The following is a 17,766-nucleotide window of genomic DNA, read 5'->3' on the forward strand; positions in this document are numbered from 1 at the left end:
GGCGTGGTCTTGAAAAAAAAAAAAAAAAAAAAAATCCCCCCTGTATTTTATATATTTTTTTTTTTTTTTTTTTTGCTTTCCTTTGGATGTAGAAAAAATACTTCCTAGCATTTCTGATTATTGTGTCCCCTTCTTGTCCTTCTACTCCCTTTTCATGTGCCTCATATAAGGCCTACCACGCCCCACATTTTTTTTGCTAATGTGCAGCGGGGCACTTACAAAGTTGGCCTCTCCACCATCTTCTATGCTAACTCAACGTAACACCACACGCATCTAAGATTAACTCTTCGGGTGTCCAACATATTTGGAGGTAATAAAAATGAAAATAACTGATTCCACAAGTTGGTAAAATTAGGCACTCCACGGATTATATTTCGTATGCACCAATATACGTACACGGGGGTGTCAAGTTCGTCTTTGGCCATATGGGATCGAAGCAAAATTTTGCCGTAAAAAAAAATAAAAAAAAAAAAAAAAAAAAAAACGCCAAACAAATATTGCAGAAACGGTTGCGCGTTACATTAAATATACAAGTTAATATTTGATAATTTTTTTTTTTTTTTTTTTTTTTTTTCTCTTATTTTCTATTTATTACTGCAAGTTGTTATACATTCTGTTTGCTTTCTTCCTTGGTTCAGTTCTCTGACCCTCTTGCCCTCCTGCAACTGAAAGGAGAGTAAAAAAAACGTTAGCAATGCTTCGACAAAACGGAAAAACACAAGGTGGAAAGTTTCGACATTTGTTTTGTTAACTTCTCTCCGTTCTCTGATTTAAATAATTTTCCCCCGCTTAAATGACTGATGAGCAGGGACAGGCAATTACCGACCGCAGGAGGTAACCACCACATGTAGTCATATACACTTACAAGTGAACCTCATAAAAAAAAAAAAAAAAAAAAAAATACATCAGCAGAGGGTGGACGGATAATGTACCCAAGTGAATAAGAAGAAAAAGGAGAAAAGAGAAATACCATGTTATCATAAATTTCTCCATATTACACATACGAGAAAAAAAATCTTGGCACGAAAACGCAAACCACCAGGGAAGTGGAAAAAAATTGCGTTTGAAGGATCATTATCGTGGAAGCACCAGAACAAAAACTTGATTCATTTACCCCAACGAAGCGACTTATAGATTCTATAATTATTCCCTTTACAACAAAGTACATACTCCCCTTCGTTGAAGCAGGATGAACAACAAGTTAAAATTTTTGACCCTCCTATGCGTCGCCACCACGGGCACGTACTACATATGTGTGCACAAGAAGAAGGAAATTAAGAAACTACTAAATTGTATGTTTGTAAATGGAAAAAAGAAGAAGCACAGACGGAGGGAAAGTAGTGTGCGGAGGAAGAATCCAAATGGACGTAAGGCCAAGTCCTTGGCTAGTTTAGAACCCATGGAAAGCGAATCAGAAGCAGACGAAATTGTTCATGTGAATGAAGATACCTCTGTTATCAGTTCAGAGAATGATTCATATTTTCTTGATGTAAGGGAAGAGACCCCACGGGCAGGGAATGGCTTGATAGATGGCCACATCAATGGCGGGAGCACGAGAAGGGAGAAAGATTCCTCAGAAGAGGAGGAAACAGAAGAAGATAGCACCCTGACGGATGTTGAAGATATTAACAACCTGAATGAGAGAGCAAGTTACAACGTTGTGCAGATAAAAGGAAATCGTAGAACCACGGGGAAATACCTCAATGGGCTCCGGAAAAGAACCACCCAAAAGGGGGTTCTTTCAAAGGGATATTCCCTTGAAGAGATAGATTTCCAATCTGCGGATAACTTAAACGAATGCGCAGTCATCCTCCCGGAGAAATACAAAATATATTTCAAGTCCTTCGGGTGTGCACACAACAGTTCAGATTCCGAATTTATGATGGGCCTTCTTGGGAATTATGGATTTCAGTTTGTGAAAAGTGTCGAAGAGTGCGATATCTGCATAATTAATAGTTGCACGGTGAAGAACCCCAGTGAGGAAAGCATGAAGACCATTATAAATTACGTACACAAATTGAATAAGACTAACAGGGGGAGGGCGACAGGCCAAGTGGTAAAAAAAGGGAAGAGTGGAAAAAAGGGGAAAAGTGTACAAATGAGAAAAACGGTACAGACGGATGGGGGTGAACAGGACCCACATGTGGATTACCTCACCACATCATCTTCTGGAATCTCGGATTTTGAACAGGACAACAGGGACGGCAAGGGAGAAGCCACCTGTTGTAACGAAACAGCGTGTGGATGTGCGCCTGCCAAGGGGAATTCGGGTTTGGTCAAAAGGGCATCAGTGAAGCAAATGGAAAAAGAAGGAGTGAAAGGTGCGATCGCGAAAGCCCCCCGAGGAGATATCAAAATCATCGTCTGCGGATGTGTGCCGCAAGCGGAGAAGGACATGGAGATATTCGAAAACGTGTCGCTTGTGGGAGTGACAAACATTGACAAAATCGTGGATGTCGTGGAGAATGTGATTAACGGATACAACGTGCGCTACCTGAAGCATTCAAAAAAAATGACCTCCTTAAATCTCCCGAAAATAAGAAAAAACAAGTACATAGAAATTATCAATATTAACAACGGGTGCCTGGGAAACTGCACCTACTGCAAGACCAAATTTGCAAGAGGAGACTTAGCTAGCTATAACATACCCGACATTATTAACAGAATAAAGCATGTATGCAATGAGGAAAATATAAAAGAAATCTGGTTGACGTCGGAAGATACCGGTGCATATGGAATCGACTTAAATACAAACATCGTCAAACTACTTAAAGAAATTTTGGATACCATTTCCAATAGTGACGTTATGATCCGCCTAGGCATGACCAACCCACCGTACATTCTGAAACATATAAAGGATATATGCAATTTGCTAAAGCATAAAAATATGTACGAGTTTATTCACATCCCTGTTCAAAGCGGTAGTAACAGAGTGTTAAAAAATATGAACAGGGAATATGAAATTGAAGATTTTATATACTTAGTGGAAAATTTAAGGAAGGATGTTCCAAATATAACTATTGCAACGGATATTATATGCGGATTTCCATACGAAATGGAGAAAGATCACCTGGAAACGGTCGACTTGGTAAAAAAATATCAATTCCCCATACTTAACATTTCCCAGTTTTATCCCAGAAGAGGCACTGTAGCGTATGGCATGAAAAAAATTAACACAAAAATTGTAAAAAAAAGATCAAGAGAAGTAACGGACGCATTTCTTTCCTATACGAACAATTACAAATTTTTGGAAGGAACTACACAGAGAGTTTTATTCACGGAAGTATCCACAAAAAGTGATGACCTTATTGGGCACACGAAACAGTATGTTAAGGTATTGCTGCAAAATAGAAACAATGAAAATTCGCATTTGTTGAGCCATTTCGCCAACTGCAAGATTGTCTCAGCTCATAAGTGGCACGTAGTTGCAGAACTGGCGTGAAGAACGAAAGAGTTGGTATGGTCCTCCTTCTTCAGGTGGCCCCTTCCGAATATCCCCATTCATTTGAGTAGAGGCACGCTTGTCTCAAAATTGTCATTAGTTGCAACGGTGCAGTTGTTTTTTTTTTTTTGACTATTTCTTTATGACTTGTGCAGGCCCTTTTTTTTTTTTTTTTTTTTTTTTGTCTCCTCTATGTCGTATCCACTGCCATAATCACCGTTGTTAATTTTTTTTTTTTTTTGCACACATTTTTGCTAGCTTGCCCTCTTTTTACCTTACCTGTTAATAAAAAAAAAAAAAAAAAAAAAACGACAGCTAGTTTCATTTGCGCAGTTTTGTAATTTCACCCTTTTTTGGTTACGTGAGGATATGGCAGTGGATGTTTTCTATCTCATTCCTTGAATATTCACGAGGACCCTTTATAAAGTTACTTCCCATTTGGTACGTGTTAAAAGAAAAAAAAATTAAAAAGCTGCTGTGTGGTCTCAATTTTGACAATATGATCGGGAGAATAAGTAAAGGAAAGAAAATGGGAGATGAGCGTAATAGATTTATCCCCCTTGGGGGTTTCCATTTTGTGAGTATCCCCTGTGTGCTCCCAGGGGGGTTGTCAGAAAACAAATTGGATGATGTTTGCACATTGATGAAAGGGGGATGAACATCCGAATGAGGTGTGTGGTGTATGTTCTGCTGTACCTGTGGAGTGCCAAAAAAACAGTCTGTCCAAAACTAGTAACCTCAGTGAATACAAATGTATGCTTGCTCCTGATTGAATGCACCTCTGCCCACGGTATACACATTATATTATTTATTTATTATTTTATTTTTTTTTTTTTCGCACGGTGAGCATACATGCGGGAAGGAGGTTGTCCTTGAAGAAGGCTTTTCTTTCCATCAGTACGCATTAAACAGACATGTTTGGTTTGTGAAAAAAGCGGCCAAGTGTGAGGTTATTTTGCTTTGTTCTATCTTTTCAACTGTCAAATTTGTATTCTGCAAAATGAGCACTATATTCGATATGTTATCCTTTTTTTTTTTTTTTTCCCCTCACCAACATGAATAAAAATTATCCACTTAGTAACTTGTGTACAAGTTGGATCTCGTGTGAACGTCGCGTCCAAATGGAAATGATGTAACATATGCATGGGGCCCACACGAAGTCGCGCAATTGAATATATATATATATAGGTCTCATTGCAGAAAAGAAGTTCTTTTTTTTTTTTAACATTTTTATTAAGCATATTCTGTATATCATGTGAACGCCACAGGTTTGGGTGTTGTTTAGTTTGTTTTTTATTTGTCTGAAAATTCGTCCTACAGAATGCACACTTTTTTTAGTGAAATTATTTTGAGGAGATAAATACAGGGCATGTGCTCAATAGTATGTATAGATTGATATGTAAGGGTGTGCAAAAAAAAAAAAAAAAAAAAAAAAAAAAAAAAAAAAAATCCTCCAATTTTGTCCTTTCTCTATACTTTTCTGCAATAGAGAAGGTTAATAACATTGGCAACTTGTCCCACTTGCGTTTTCACTTTTGTATGTCATAAAAAGCAATTTTGAAAAAAAGTCGGCAATGATGAAGAGGACCAATGATGCCAAAAGGGGGGAACCAAAAATTGCTTTGCCTGTCACTGCTAACGCCGCCAACCCACATGCCAATATTCCCGGAGTCAACTTCAGTCGCATAAAGAGCTCCTACTTGGAAGGGGCGCTAAAGCTGACCAACGCAGAAATCGTGAAACAAAAGTTAAAGAGAAAAAATGATGAACTGAAGAACATGGCCATAGGGGGCGACATCCCCCTGGTGCCCTGTCTGGACAGGGTACTGTCAGTACAAAGCATCTCAAGCGACCATGAACTAGGGGGAGAAGACACTAAGGAGTTGAAGCATTTTGAGGAATTCGAAATTGTTCTAAGGGAAGTATTGAATGAGGAGGAGGGGGTGGATAGCAGTGAAGTCGAAGTGGATAACTCTTCCTGTCCGGTGGAGAACGCAGCACCATCGAATGAAGAACCGTTTGTAAGCGATATAATGCCGAGCGAACGAGACAACGGAGATGGAGAAAAAATAGAGTGCGAACAAATAAATGAAGGAGAAAAAGGAAACGTGTACCACTTTTTTAACAAAACGAAGGAGGCGTACAAATCGTTAAACCTCGACAAGTTGTTTCTGGTTAACAGGTTTAATAACTCCCTCCGGGATGAAGATGTGGAGAAGAGGAAGGGAAACGAAGGGTGCGAAAATGCACATAGCAAAAATGAAGAAAAACATAGCTTAATGAAGACTATCGAAAGGAAGTTGAAGAGCCAAAATTCCTTCGTCATGGAAAATATTTATAACGCGTTTAGAGGAACCATAAACGATTTTATAGACGTGTACCTTCAGGGGGAAGATGAAGATACAGACGAAGGAAAAAGCAAAGGGACTGTAATGAGAAAGAATACGAAGATTCTCAGCGTTCATCCTTTTCGACATGGAGAGAGAGTTAACCTAAGCGATGAACATGATTTGAAAAAAATGTATCAGATGGACAATGATATTTTCCTTTCTGGAGGAGAGAAAGGTAAAAATAAAGTTGGGAAAAGTGGATATGGAAAGAGAATGGAGGAAGATACAAATGTAAAAAAGTACTTAAGCCAATTCGGTGATAAAAGGAACTTGCTCAAATTGGGGGATACAAATTCTCATTACAGCAGCAGGGGTTGCAAAATAAAAATGGGTGGAGCCAAGCTATTTGGCGAAAGCAATGTGGTGGCGGATTCTATGGCCTATCTGGGTGTCTCCTTATCCAAACAGAAGACTCATATTCTACAGACAAATATGGAGAAACATAAGCAGATGGAAGAGGCATACAGTGCATACTACCCCGAGGCGGAGAAATTTGAATATTCAAGCATTATTTCTGAATATTTGTATAACCAGAAGGGGTTACGAAGGAGAGAGAAGGATGATGGGCGTAAGTTATCGAGTGATCATAATTGTACCAATAGAAATGGCATGAAGTATGAGTTGCATCCTTCCATGGGTAACCAAATGAGCAATGTCTTAGACACGCAGGTGAATGATCGGAACGTATTTGACATCGCCCCGATGACACAAAAATACAAGTACGCATCGAACATCATACTGACGATTAACAAAATAAAAAATGTCGAACGTGTGGTAGAAATAAATTTAAGCATTACAGATGTGGAGTTGAAAATTCCAGGCATGCGTATCGAAAATGTGATATTGCCATATAAATATGCTAGCGATTTTTTAACCATAAAAATAAAAACCTTGAGTGAGGAAAATGAGGGGATGTCAAAAAAGGTGAAGTATAGAGGGGGTGATTTAAATGGTCACCATTTTGGAGAACACGAAACAAAAAGAGAAGACACAGAAGAAAAAAAAGTTACAATAAAATGCTACTTTGTTTTCATCCCACTAAGCCATATTAAGGAAGAAGTTGTAAATAAAAGATTAATCTTAATCAGCTCAAAAAGAAAAGAGGAATTTGAAAAGGATGGGTTACTCCCCGATACGCTTTACATGATAGAATCTCAGAATCTGAATTGTGAGAAACAAAAGCATATGTATGTTTCTGTAAAGGTTTGCAAAAGTGGAGTTCATTTTTTTCCTCGTGTGAATGCTCATAAGGCAGATACGCTTCATATGAATTACACTACCAGTGAAGATGTGACAAGGAATGCATTCGAACCTGTGTACGTATGTCTATACAACGATGAAGTCGATAGAGAGATTGGAAATATACTGAATGGAAAGGGGCTAGCCATGAAGGTAAGAATAAACAAATTAGCTACGGAAGGACACTACATGGTTAACAATTTGCCCGTCCAATTTTATTTTAACAATTCTAATATGCTCCTTTGTAGCCATGGAGACATTACAGAGGAGGCAGAAAATATGTTCAATAATATTGGAAAGGAATTCATTAGCGTAGAAAGCTTCATTGATTTTTTTCCGACCATTATATTTCCACCGGTGGAGGATGTCCTATTCTTGGATTTCATTAAAAGAAATGAATTATTACAATTAAAATTTGTTCTTCACTTTTTGGCCATCACGGAGATTATATGTGTCCATTTGTGTTCTCTCTTTGGTTTTCATGTGGAGATCAAGCCTCTCTTTCGGGATCATTTGAACGCAGTTGAAATGGACGATGGGATGGGGGAAAGGAGCCACTTCACTTTCCTGTACACCTCTTACGAGGAGGATACACAACCCAAGGGGTACTTTCTAAACTACACCAAGCCTTTCGTTTTCCGTTTCCAGGGTGACAACAAGTGCAACAATGCAGAGGGAGAAAAATCTACCCAGTGGGACGAAAACGACCTCTTCATCATGGACTACGCACGCAAGCAAGCCATATTTATACACAACGTGATAAAGCATCATAGGGAAATTCATAATATACCAAGGTGCTATGACAGGAAGAAGCGTATTCTTTTTACGACAGATAGAAGGAAAAAACAATTTCAAATTTATTACCTGAACATTTTGAGAAGATACAACTCGCTACTTAATAACAGGGTAAACCAAGTGACAGTCAATCCAGGAGGTAACGAGCAGACCTATCAGTGGGGTAGCCAGACAGACTTCGTTTGGAATGGAAACAACTCAAAAGATGAGGAAATCTACAGGGGAGACAAATGCCAGATTCATTCCCACGTGAGGGACCACTCTTCCTTTAAGTTAAGTACGCCAGTGAGAAGGCAAGGTGGTGCTAATAGGAATGCACCGAATGGAACAAATAAAGCAAATGGAGCGAATGGAAAGAATGCAACAGAAGCGCCGAATACACGCGTTTGTGACAACAGGGTGGAGGAGAAAAAAAGTAGAAGCCATTTGGAGGTTAGCAAGTGGGAAGAGAAAATGAGAGGAGAAAATGTAGATAGTGGAAATGGTGCCTTACAAGGAAAGCCACCCAAAGTTGAAAACGCATACAGGAGAAACGTCACAGTGACGGGTCAGGCGAAAATTGCTGAAGAACGAAGCTTTGCAGGGGGTAAAAAAACTACAGGGGAGGAACAGAAGTTATCCATGAGAGAAGAAATTACTGGGAATGGTGAAATTACTAACGAGAAAACTTCATTTTACAATCTGAGGGAATATAAGAATTATCATTTCCATGGAAAAAAAGAAGGTAAAATAATAGGTGAAAATGGTAACTCATTTGAAGACTTGGACCTGCAGCTGGACCGGGGGAGGGATGGCCATGAAGAAATAAATACAAATGGATGGCACGTCAATACTAAGGGAAAAGTATCCTCTGTTGGGGGAATGTCTTATCATGATGATGAGGTTTCTTATTATAACGTACATAGAGAGGATATTCCGTTCAGTCTGGAAAGTGTAAAGTGGGATTTTAATGAAGACGATGTTTATCCAAGTGAGCATCCTGTGTATGGGAATTGTTCAAATGGATATGGCAAAAAAGTAGGTGTCAGTGCCAGTTCGGAAGGCACTCCTGGGGGAGATGCCGAGGTGGACGGGAAGACGATCTCCATTGCGCAGGTTAGTTATGGCAGAGGCTACAACGCAGAGTGCAGTGAAAGAAACAATGAAAACTATGCCAATAGACTTCCCCTGGGAAGAGATGCGCGCTTGTCCTTTGAGAGGGACCAGAACTGGATTGCTTCAAAACTTTCCGCATCGAAAGTGTGCATAGATCACACGGAACACGCAGGCAAGCATTGCAAATTGGTTAGGCGAAGTGATAATGAGGCGTAGCAATTACGTTCTTTCTTTGTGCAGAAAAGGGGGGGGGGGTGAGATAATTGCCTCGGCTTAAACCATTGCGGGCGAAATTAGCCGAATAGCTATTTGAACAAAAAAAAAAAAAAAATAATAATAAAAATAATTATTAAAATGGCACATTCCGCGTTAAGAATTACAATGTGTGGAAAGAAAAATGTCAGGTGGTGAAAAAAAAAAAAAAAACGTCAAGTGGGAATTTCTCAGGACACCACCTGATGGGCAGATAGTGATATGCAATGCGTATTAGATGAGAAGAGAACGGATTAAAATTTGTGAACTTCACTGAGGAGGTGGGGATAAAAAAAGTGATTTGTCATCGGGGAGGAGAAATGTTCCTCCTTATTGTGGACACTGAACAGGCCGCGTTTCTCTGTTCAAAAACACTGCCCAAATAAGGCAGACACGACAATGCGCTTGTGTGTCTTCCCCGTTTTTTTAAGCATGGTTCCTCATTTCTTCTTTACTTATCTGCAATCCCTTTTTTTTTTTTTTTTTTTTTTTTTTTTTCTATTTTTCTCCCTGTGATGTGCCCGCCTGGCTAGTCACCACGGGGTGCAGTGTGAGCGCAGTAAATCTTCCTTGTCCCACGCGCAAACACATTTAGCAGATTGACCCTTCGGGGCTACACCTCGTCGTGCTTGTCCAAATACAAGTACGTGTATATATAGAGATAAAATAAAATCATGTGTATTAAAATGAGGCATATTAATAACTTGATAAAAGTTCTTTTATGTTTCTTCGATATGGATTTTCTCCAGTCATTTATTTTTTCCCAGGAAAGGCGTAGTGTTGTCCAGATGGGGTTCCCAGTTGGTTCATTCGTCGGGTGCGCACTTTCGTCTGAAGCCTTATTCCTTCGAAGGGGGTATGGATGGGGGAGGGAGTATGAAGCGTTCACAGAAGGTGGAGTGATCATGGGCCTGTGAACCGATCTCCACTGCGACGTGTATACCCCCATTTGCATATAATATTTTTTCTTCTCCCCTTACCTCTGGGCCAGGTGCACATACAGTGTGAAGTCCCGGTTGATGCGGAAGAACGGTTTGGCGAAAAAGAGAAAGTGCACTGGATCCTCTGTGTCGAAGTAAATCTGGTGATTCTCGCACTCGACATTGATGAAGCAGTTTTCTCTGAAATTGGTGGCTGAGGAAAAAGGAGGAAGAGGGGGAAAAGGTATTGATGGAAAATGTGTGTAAAAGTTCATTTGATGTTGGTGAGATTTCACAACCTGAGGCATAGTCGTCTAACCACATGAACATGCACATTTTATATCTACTTGCTTGAGACATTTAACGTGATAATTTATGCCCTCATCCAAGTTGCCTTAATTTTTCCATTATGAAAATTCAGTCGATTGATAATTTGCCTGTGCATCATTCTGCATTACTGTTAAGCACGTTGTATCCTTCCTTGAAATTTTTCTTGGAACTGCATCCGTATTCACAAAAATGAAATTCCTCTTGGCAATAGTATCGCCAGGAACAGGACAGGTTGTTCAGGTCGTTTCCGTCATTTTTCTGGTCGAAGGAGTCTACGTATATCATTTGGTAACATGTGCACCTCAGAAAAAGGTGGAGCAGGATGATTAGGTTTACTAACCATACATGGTTCATGTTTTTGCAGACAACATATAGGGATAGCAAATTGGAAGCACGCCTAGCGCACAAGACACACACATCACAAGGAGCGTCTAGAATATTTTGCTACGCTTTCCCTTGGGGTCACCATGAGGCAAGTCTCATTTCGGTTACTGTACAGCGTAGACAAGTTCCAATTTCGGCAAAATTCCTGCGGAAATTTTGCGCCAATTTTTTGTGTAAACTTTTTTTATGTATCAAGAGGAGATAGTAAATAAGGGGAGACATAAGCATGGGGGACTTAAAAAAAAAAAAAAAAAAAAAAAAAAAAAAAAAAGGACCTTACATTTTCTCATGAAGAGGGTTATACGATTCTATATATATATATATATTTTTCTTAACAGGATAAGGGAAATTTTTTTGTACTAATTTATTTATTTTATTATTTTTGTTTATAACTAATGGGGATTAGGAAAATGGACATTTGCCGTCACAGTTATATGCGGCTTTTCCGCACCGTTTTCCTGCAGCGTTTTTCCGCCCATTTTTATGCCCATTTTTTATGCCCATTTTTTATGCCCATTTTTTATGCCCATTTTTTATGCCCATTTTTTATGCCCATTTTTTATGCCCATTTTTTATGCCCATTTTTTATGCCTATTTTTTCTGACCATTTTTTATGCCCATTTTTACGGCAGTTTTTTTAGGCGTTAATTTAATGCACCGCTTTTCAGGGGAAGATACAGGGGTCGCTCCGCAGCGTTACCAAGTTTGGCCCCTACTCCGCGCGTGCTAACTTTTGTGCCAACCGGATTATGCTCCTCATGGTGAGGCACGTACCACTGAGTGTATGTAATTTATATGCATGTAACCTCTGCATGTATTTGTATACGTGTACATGTCAAGCGCGTTTTTTCCCCTTACGTTTTGCTCCAAATGAGTTAAAAGGATTAATTAAGCCTGTTCCATGTGGGCAGCGGGAAATATTCCATTCAAAGCATTTTTTTGTTACGCGGGTTGATTTTCTCCGAGCTGACTTCCTCCGTGTGGTTTGATTCGTGCGACCAGTTCTGCGTACCACGGGGGGGAAAAAGAAAAAAAAAGGAAAGCCACGCTAGTGCGTAAGGCTTAAAAAGGAGAAACGTGTACAACCCTTGTGGGTGTGAATATTATATTCAACGACTTTGTTGTGATGATCAGGCCAGGGACCCAACTGGCGAGTAAGAGAAGCGCTCATTTTGATTTCCTTGCTGGTTATTTTTTAGTTCATCCAGCCCAGCGGCGCATTGGAAATGGCAGATGGCAACAGTGTGGATGATGGCAACACGGGGGGTGGTCCGGGGGATACGATGAACGGAGAAGAAGAGGAACTTGGGAAGAGCGCGCTCAATGCGAAGCAACCGAAGAATGGCACAGCCATGGATAAGCCGGACAAGGAGAACAAAACATCATTCGACATTTTTTCCTACCTACATAGGGTGTATGCAAAGTACGGGCTGTACGAAGAGGATATGGATAGATTCCTTCTCTATGTCAAAAGAAGGAGAGCCAAGTTAAAAGGAAGTATTTTATATAAAATGAAAAAAGTAGGAAATAAATACATAACCAGATTGTACGAAACGGATAATGTGGATGGAAAGTACCTTGAGTTATTGCTACTTGATGTGGAGGCATGTAGATGTAGGTACATAAAAATAAAAACCGATGTGAATAATTTAAAAGTACCATATAGGTCAACATATTCTTACTTGCGGAGAGTGAAGAGAGCTTTAGAGAAAGTGAAATTTATGTGTGACTCCGTTGAATCCGCTGTGGATAAGAACACCGAACTACAGATAAAGTGTTACGGTGCATACATACAGGTAGCATACCTCTTGGAAGTGAAAAAATTTGAGGAGGGCATATCTAAGGTGGAGGAGTTCACCAAACTAGTGAAGTTGGTTAAAAAGGCTATGTTGAATGAAATCGTGGAGGGGTCGCGCTCATTCGGCGAAGGTAAAAATGATGATGGAGAAGAAGGTGTGTACAAGGAATCACAGGGAGCTGAATCACGAGAACAACGTAGACACAGCCGTGTCAATCAACATATCCAGAACGACCTGACGGAGAATACCCTCATGAATAGCAAAGGGAACCTACTCATAGAAGCGGAAAGAAAAATCGAAGAGACGTTTGACTACTTCCTCTCCGTCATTCACTCATTCGAGCGCATTTGTTTGTACAATTTGAAAAAAAACAAATTAAGTACCTTCGATGAAAAGTTACAAGACGAAGAGTTACAGTTTCCAGGGGGGAAAAAAAAATCATCCATCAGAGAAATTACCGAAGTAAATAAGGATATATCAACGTATAGAAAACTTGAAATATTAATGACAGAAAATAAAGTGCAAATAAATATTGAGCATAGTACTTATGAACTGAAAGGAAATGGAGAGTCTAATCAGGGAGAATACGCCAGTTTGCTTAAAATAAAAAATGTCTTGGATAACGTGAAAAATGTAATCCCAATGGAAGAAATAAAAAATTTGTATGAGGATATGAATTTAAGAGAATTTTTCGTGTCATGTGTGAATAAGGAAGATTTCCCACTTTTTAAATTTTTAAATTCATACCAAGCCAATTTTATTGTGCAGAATTATAGCCAGGCATTCGCAAAGTATTACGAATGCTTAACAATAATTCACGAGCAGTTGATAAAATCGACAGGGGGGGATAAAAAGGCATCTATAAGTAGTAGCGAACAGGGTGGAAGGGGAAAGGTTTTCAATGAAGAAAGCAAAATGATGGAGAAAATTTGGAACCACATGGAAGAGTACCTTTCTTGTGAAAAATTATATACTGACACTGAACGCACTTTACTTGTGCTCATGAAATTTTTATTTTCGATATACTCAGCTAGCCATTTAAAGAATTTTTCCCTTGGAAATAAAAAAAATTTTGGAGACATCATCGAAGAAATGCCCATGTTGCACACAGGAATTCGATATGCTGATATTTTAAAACAAAACATTGATGAATTGAGCAAATTAAAAAATAATGATGATATTTTTATTAACATTTTACAGATAATTAAAAATGTGAAATCATTTTGTCTCGCTTGTCACTATGCAATGCTTGGGAAAAATGCGGAGGCCCACGTTCTTTTCGATTTAGTTAAAACAAGAAATTATGTGTACACAAAATTTCAACAAATTAATATGATACACAATGAATCTTTACTGCGAATTACCATTCTCTTTAACCGACTACAGGATATCATTTCGCTCGTGAATGAGATATATTACTTCCGTCATTTGTCCATCTACGCTCTGCAGGTGAAAACCAAATGTGTGCCATCCAATCAAAAATTATTTTTTGTGGATAGTTCCTTCTTTGAGCAAAAAATGATCCAAATGAGCATGGACCCCTTGCGCATCGATATGATGCAATTGTGTCGTGATTCCTTTTTGCTCAACCCGGATACACACAAGGAGGAAGAAAAATCCTCCGGGATTAGGGGCCTTCTTCGCTCCTTCTGGAAATAATAGCAAAGGGTTCCCGGTAGAAAAGGTGCCCATCTTACGTGCCAATATGATATTGTGTTTTGTCCACTTGTGAACACGTATTATATCCCCCCACACACATACACACTTTTCCTTCACAGTGCATAAGCTCTGCTCTGCATTGATCTTTCTCTTTTTTTTTTTTTTTTTTTTTTCTACTTGTTCTTTTCCAATGGAACCATCATTTCCTAGGGACACAAGTCTCTAACGCTTAGATATGACAGCATCGGAGATGCAAAGAAGAAAACTTTACCTAGAGAAAAATACTCAGTTGTATAATCGACCTTAGGAGGTAAACGCGTGCGGACTATCTAATATTTACATTTTTTTTTTTTTTATGGGTCAGGTGGGATAAGTTCAATTGATAAGAAGAGGGATTCACAATTTTATTTTTTAAAAAGGAGGAAAAATTAAAACGTGTTCGTGAAGCTGATCATGCGTGTAGTCATATACGTGTAGTCATATGCGTGTAGTCATATACGTGTAGTCATATGCGTGTAGTATGGTCATGCGTCCAGTTTGCACTTATACAAGTGGGAAATTTGAACAGACAAAACACAGATGTGCAGAAAGCTTGATTCATATGTAGATGCACAGGTAAAATTGCGCAAGTGTTAAAAAGCGGGGACCAGAAGGCCCGTGGGACGGGGCAAAAATAATAAATATATATATATATATATATATATATATATATATACTTTACGTGGGAAAAGGCATGTGCTGTGTACAATACACAAGAGTATGTACCTACACGCTCATACACCCAGTTTGGATCTACTTATCATCCGTCTAACCGCTCAACTCCATGATTGATTCCACCAAATCATTGTTATTCTTCTTTAGCACTTCAATTGCTCTTTCACGCGTGCACTTGGTTTGCGACATAATTAACTCAATGTCGTCCATCGAAACGTCTACCGCTTTTCCTGCAAAAGTGTGTAGTGGTGGCGCAAGGAGTGAAGATGGGGTGCAAACGTGCGTGCCCACATAGAGGCGTATATGGCACCATATATACCACGTTTTCTTTTAGACGAAACAAAAATGTTTGTATGCAAACAGACCAACTAGAGAGCGGGAGAATTAGTTGCTTACCTTCATCTAAGTCCTGAACTTTCTCGATCGCTTTTTCGGGGGCCTCGAAGTTCACCTCCTGTTCGTCCATCATGTCACCGTCCTTCGGGAGGCTATCTGGCAAGAGACCTGTTGGGGGAGGAAGAAGAAAAAAAAAAAAATAAATAAAACAATTGATGAAGAGGGGTAAATATACTGGGCATATCATCTCGCTAAACTTCCTCTGTAAGCAGGTTGTAAAAATTGTCCTGCTCCCCACAGATGGAGCGACAGGTATCACAAGGGCACCCCGTCGTGACGACACTGTTGAAAGCACACAAGGTAAGAGCGAAAAAATGGGGCAATAAATACATATGTACATGTGCAAAAAAAAAAAAAAAAAAAAAAAAAAAAAAAAAAAGAGTATGTAAAATTGTATACACATTTATTTGCATATAACACGCTCAAGCATTACTGTTGATCGAATTGGTGATATCATCCGTCTTGGCGTCTCCAAAAATGACATACGATTCGGTACCGTCAACTTTGTACACTTCCACATTGGATACGGCAAAAATCATTTTTTGTGACTTTTTTATAATGACTTTGTGTACATTGGGAATTGCCTTTAAGCCAAGTTTGACGAGCATCTTCCTGGCTCTTCTTTCCCCCTTGCTCATCTTTGTCCTGTTTGGTGGATTTAAAATATTTTTATTTTCGTCATTTTCTTCATAGGAGGAGCTCGATGAAATATCATCTTTGGAGTTTATTTTATCGTCATGCATTTTGCTTCGTACAAACTTCCTTTTGTATATTATGTGTATGGCTCGCGCCCGCGACAGTAGGTGAGTAACTTCTGAGGGGAGATTGATATACGACTTCAAGCGTGGCGTGCAAAGATTGTTTTTTTATATGTGGCTACTTATTTGCAACTGTTTTTACTAGCTACCCAACTATTCATCACTTGCGGGAAACCGTACGAAATGTCAACGTTGTGGTATAATAATCCTTTAGCTATTGGGTGGGAGGAAAAACAGAAAAAACGGGTAAAAGAATAAATAGAAAGCGGCGTAAGCAAAAGGTATGCAGAAGCTATTACAAATGACATACAATAATACAAATGCTGTACAAAAAATTATACACGAATTGGTAATGCAACGTGATCTCTGCTAAATAAAGTTAATTATTTTTGCAAGGTTGTTATAGGCGGGGGGGAGAGTTTACCATATGTAGAAAAGTAAGCAAAGAACAAGCGGTGGTGGAGTACTCAAATTCTCAAAAGTAAAATAAGGCTGTGGTTCGTTCAAGCCGATTACTGTTTTGAATGTACGGATGGATTGATGGAGAGATATGCGCGGAAATGTAACCTACCTACTTACGTGCGTATATATGTATACGTATACATGGTACGGTTGTTTTTTTATTCATATATATATGTATATATATACATGCTCTTCCTTTTTCGTTTCCTTTGGGGGGTTTCTATTCTCTTAAAATGCTAAAGGGGTGGAAATTTTAAATACTTGCCTGTGGGATTTATTTTTATTCTCAGCGTGCTCGGGGGTAATCACTGGGGGAAGCAAAAAAAAAAAAAAAAAAAAAAAAAAAAAAAAAAAAAAAGTATCCTCGCAAACGTGGGGTGGCCTGCAAAATCACGCTGGAACTGATTTGCGTTGGAAGTATATTTGCAGTGCCGTTACGAACATGGTGGAAGAATTATATACATGCGGAATTTCCACGCAGGCAGCCTTAAAAGGGGCGCGTTGACAAGTACGCCAAGTGTAGTGCACGACTTGGTGAATACCATATTTCACTAAAAAACACGCCAACCATATTTTTTTTACCCACGTCACTTCACCTTCAGCTAAATTTTTTGCAGTTCTCAAAAGGGGTATGTATATATAAAAATTTATATTGAAAAGAAAATTGGAACGTATACCCATGCGTATTTTATGTGAGTTCCGGAGAACACTTTTTACAAGTCGTTTTACGAAAATATTGCAGCCACTTTTTTTTTTTTTTTTCTCCTATAAAATGCATATGCAAAAAAAAAAAAAAATTCACAGGGCGGTGCAGCTGCCTGTTTCCAACTTAGCATCTATGCGTACAAATGTAGAAATCTGTAACAATTGATAAAAAGTGTATTTTTAACCCTCTAAGAGTAGTGCAAATTTTCACGATAACGAAGCAGGAATAATGCATTACCTGGAAAGGTTACAAAGTTTAGAATTTATCAAACAGTTTAGGATGAATTCCCACGTGCAATTTATTCCATACGTACGATCGTGTATATGTGTATGTACTATTTATACATATGCACAGCATATTTAAAACGCACAAAATATTTATGTGATGTACTTTCCCCCGTCGCTGTTGCAATTTTCCATATTTTT

The 17,766-nt window shown here is 38.9% G+C and overlaps 5 protein-coding genes across 5 annotated transcripts; 3 read left to right on the forward strand and 2 right to left on the reverse strand.

The window, feature by feature from the left end:
- Nucleotides 1–1,189: 1,189 nt before the first annotated feature.
- PKNH_1128000 (radical SAM protein, putative) lies at nucleotides 1,190–3,442 on the forward strand (the record flags this gene model as incomplete). Its single annotated transcript, XM_002261419.1, has 1 exon — nucleotides 1,190–3,442. The coding sequence occupies one exon, from the start codon at nucleotides 1,190–1,192 to the stop codon at nucleotides 3,440–3,442; it is 2,253 nt and encodes a 750-aa protein (XP_002261455.1).
- Nucleotides 3,443–5,019: 1,577 nt separating this feature from the next.
- Nucleotides 5,020–9,177, forward strand: PKNH_1128100 (conserved Plasmodium protein, unknown function; the record flags this gene model as incomplete). The annotated part of the gene is made up of 1 exon (XM_002261420.1): nucleotides 5,020–9,177. One exon carries the CDS (start codon nucleotides 5,020–5,022, stop codon nucleotides 9,175–9,177), a length of 4,158 nt encoding a protein of 1,385 aa, XP_002261456.1.
- A 649-nt stretch (nucleotides 9,178–9,826) lies between these two features.
- On the reverse strand, nucleotides 9,827–10,817 carry PKNH_1128200 (conserved Plasmodium protein, unknown function; the record flags this gene model as incomplete). The annotated part of the gene is made up of 3 exons (XM_002261421.2): nucleotides 9,827–10,058; nucleotides 10,194–10,347; nucleotides 10,592–10,817. 3 exons carry the CDS (start codon nucleotides 10,815–10,817, stop codon nucleotides 9,827–9,829), a joined length of 612 nt encoding a protein of 203 aa, XP_002261457.2.
- Nucleotides 10,818–12,073: 1,256 nt separating this feature from the next.
- Nucleotides 12,074–14,305, forward strand: PKNH_1128300 (signal recognition particle subunit SRP68, putative; the record flags this gene model as incomplete). Its single annotated transcript, XM_002261422.1, has 1 exon — nucleotides 12,074–14,305. One exon carries the CDS (start codon nucleotides 12,074–12,076, stop codon nucleotides 14,303–14,305), a length of 2,232 nt encoding a protein of 743 aa, XP_002261458.1.
- Nucleotides 14,306–15,112: 807 nt separating this feature from the next.
- On the reverse strand, nucleotides 15,113–16,158 carry PKNH_1128400 (nascent polypeptide-associated complex subunit alpha, putative; the record flags this gene model as incomplete). The annotated part of the gene is made up of 3 exons (XM_002261423.1): nucleotides 15,113–15,249; nucleotides 15,416–15,523; nucleotides 15,849–16,158. The coding sequence occupies 3 exons, from the start codon at nucleotides 16,156–16,158 to the stop codon at nucleotides 15,113–15,115; spliced, it is 555 nt and encodes a 184-aa protein (XP_002261459.1).
- Nucleotides 16,159–17,766: the final 1,608 nt, after the last annotated feature.

This window comes from Plasmodium knowlesi (assembly GCF_000006355.2).
Source record: "Plasmodium knowlesi strain H genome assembly, chromosome: 11".
NCBI classification, from domain to species: domain Eukaryota; phylum Apicomplexa; class Aconoidasida; order Haemosporida; family Plasmodiidae; genus Plasmodium; species Plasmodium knowlesi.